The sequence below is a fragment of the Buteo buteo genome, chromosome Z (assembly GCF_964188355.1).
Source record: "Buteo buteo chromosome Z, bButBut1.hap1.1, whole genome shotgun sequence".
In the NCBI taxonomy this organism is placed as follows: Eukaryota; Metazoa; Chordata; class Aves; order Accipitriformes; family Accipitridae; genus Buteo; species Buteo buteo.
The window spans coordinates 26978363-26980677 of NC_134204.1; the positions used below are offsets into that span (position 1 = coordinate 26978363).

The following is a 2315-nucleotide window of genomic DNA, read 5'->3' on the forward strand; positions in this document are numbered from 1 at the left end:
TGACTGAAAACTAAATTGCAAGTTTGATGTCTCATTCCAAATTTTCCAATTCAGAAAGTATATAAGAACATTCCTGCACCTTTTACTTCCCACTGACATTTAAGAAATAGAAGGATCAACTCCTGCCAAATGATCTGCTACCCTAAATCCTTGACCTGGGCAACTGATGAATGCATGTTACAGATGCATGCAGTGCAAAGACTGAAAATATTAAAAGCCAGACCTCAAGTGGTGTAAACTGGCTTTGGCCCAGCTTACACCAGCTGCTGATCTGCTCCTTAAGTATCTTACAGCAGTAACAGCTGGAGAGATGATGGTTTGCATTCACTAAACGCTGATGAGGGCTACCTAACTAGGCATGTTTTGCTCACATTTGTGGCTGGGAGATTGACTGTATTGAGCATTTTTAAAATCCCTCTTCCTTTAGCTGTTCTTCGAAGAAATCATTACATGCCACAGTCAAAGCAGCAACCAGAATGACAAATTCATTAAAATCCACTTCATTGTCTTTATTGGAGTCCAGATCTTTCATAATCTTATCGACCAGAAGGGGGTCCTTTTGGCCCTAAAGAGAAAGAAGAGTGACTTAGTTGTGCAGATCTCCAATGTGTAATGCTGACACACTCGGCGGTACAACCCACTGCTATGTCACAAGCCCCGGTGCTATTAAATAAAAGGCTGCATGAAATATGCACCTGAATAGTAATATACCAATAGCCACAGCATTAAAAACATAGGTCTGGGGTCCCAAAAGTGCACAGCAACAGAAACTGGAGACAGAGCAGCTCTTAGAAGGAATACAGGTACTAAATAGGCACTGAAATGAATCAAACGGATTTTAGGAGCTACTGAGAACTGATTTCTTTTGACAAGGTGGATCTATAATGTGCATTTCTCTGTATCATCCCTTATCAAACAGTACTTAGATTTTCAACAGGCTATTCATAAGTGGTCATGTTATACATCCATTCATCACATTCAGAAGATCTCTACTTAGCAAACAACACATCCTATTCAGTAGGAGTAAGAACAGTGAATCTCATATTAAAACAATAGCCAAGATTAAAAGAAAATCCAACTCAAGGAAATGGATACAGTGTAAAAAAAAAATCCTGCTGGTGGTGATAGGGTCTACAACAATTTTTACAGTTAAGAGGATACAGAAAAACATCTATGTATCTGGTCATTATTCCATAAAAAGCATCCACACTATGTTATGCAGAACATAACAAACGTGCAAAGAGATATTCAGATCAGCAGCTTATCGCTGAAAAGATTTTCTTAGCATCTCTCTGTGTGGCACACAAGCAGCTGTACTGTGTCTGTGGCCATTGTGCACAAACTACTTTCTTGTCTCATGAGAACTGGTTGCTGGATTTAATTCTTCAAAGGACTTATCTATGCCCTATTATTAAAAATGAATAAACAAAAAACTGATTAAAGCCTGATTTAGCTTTGATTTTGCTACTGCTTCTAGGCTGCCCTTGCCCTCCTGCTCAAAAGTGCAGATGATTAAGCAGAGCACAGGTACCCAGCTCTGCCACTGGTGGCACATGGCAGGGCACCAGGGCTGGACCACCCTCTGAAAACACACTTCTCAAACAGGACATTTGATCTCATCTCCTTCTGTCCAGCTCCACAAAGACAACTGTCATCTGAGAAGCTGTGGCAGGATGTGCCTTGCAGAAGGAGATGCTATTTCTGAACACTTGGATAGCTGCTTATCCTGCCCATGACACAGTAACTCAAGAGGTTCAGGAGCTGCACCTTACTGAAAGGAAGTCAGTGAGCTCACTGGTGAGGAGCTCCTTGAGTTCTCCTTTACTGAGCTTGTATCTGTCTCCTTCTTTGCCAGAGTAGTGATGGAAAATCCTGATCAAGGTGACCATTGCGTCCTCCAGCGGTGTGGACATAACAGTGAGCAGGAGAGCTGCAGGGCAAAGACCCAGAGTCAGTGACATTGCACAGGAGCCAAACCAAAGGCCAGTCTCAGGGAAGTGTTGGAGAGCTAGCTCAAGAGAGAAGTTGTTACTGCTACTGAAAAAATGGGTTTACAGTTGATCCATCCTGTCAGCTGTGTGTGAGCAAGGCTAGACTGTTATAAAATAAAACATTGCCCTGAACTCACTAGCAACTATTTCGAAAAGGTAAACAGAAAAGAATGCCTTTATTTAAGAAAGTGATCTACTGTGCATCCATTTTGCAAAGCTGCTGTAAAAGGAAATCTCTCATACTCCAAACAAAAAACATGGAAAAGGAAGGCACACCCTCCTACTCGTTCATTCAAAAGTTTTCTCAAGAAAATGAGATCAACA

The 2315-nt window shown here is 41.4% G+C and overlaps 1 protein-coding gene across 1 annotated transcript; it reads right to left on the reverse strand.

Annotated features, from left to right (window-relative positions):
* Nucleotides 1-406: 406 nt before the first annotated feature.
* Nucleotides 407-2066, reverse strand: S100Z (S100 calcium binding protein Z). Its single transcript, XM_075020239.1, is given in 2 exon segments — nucleotides 407-565; nucleotides 1773-2066. Coding segments are annotated over 2 exon segments (453 nt in total).
* Between the last annotated feature and the right edge of the window lie 249 nt (nucleotides 2067-2315).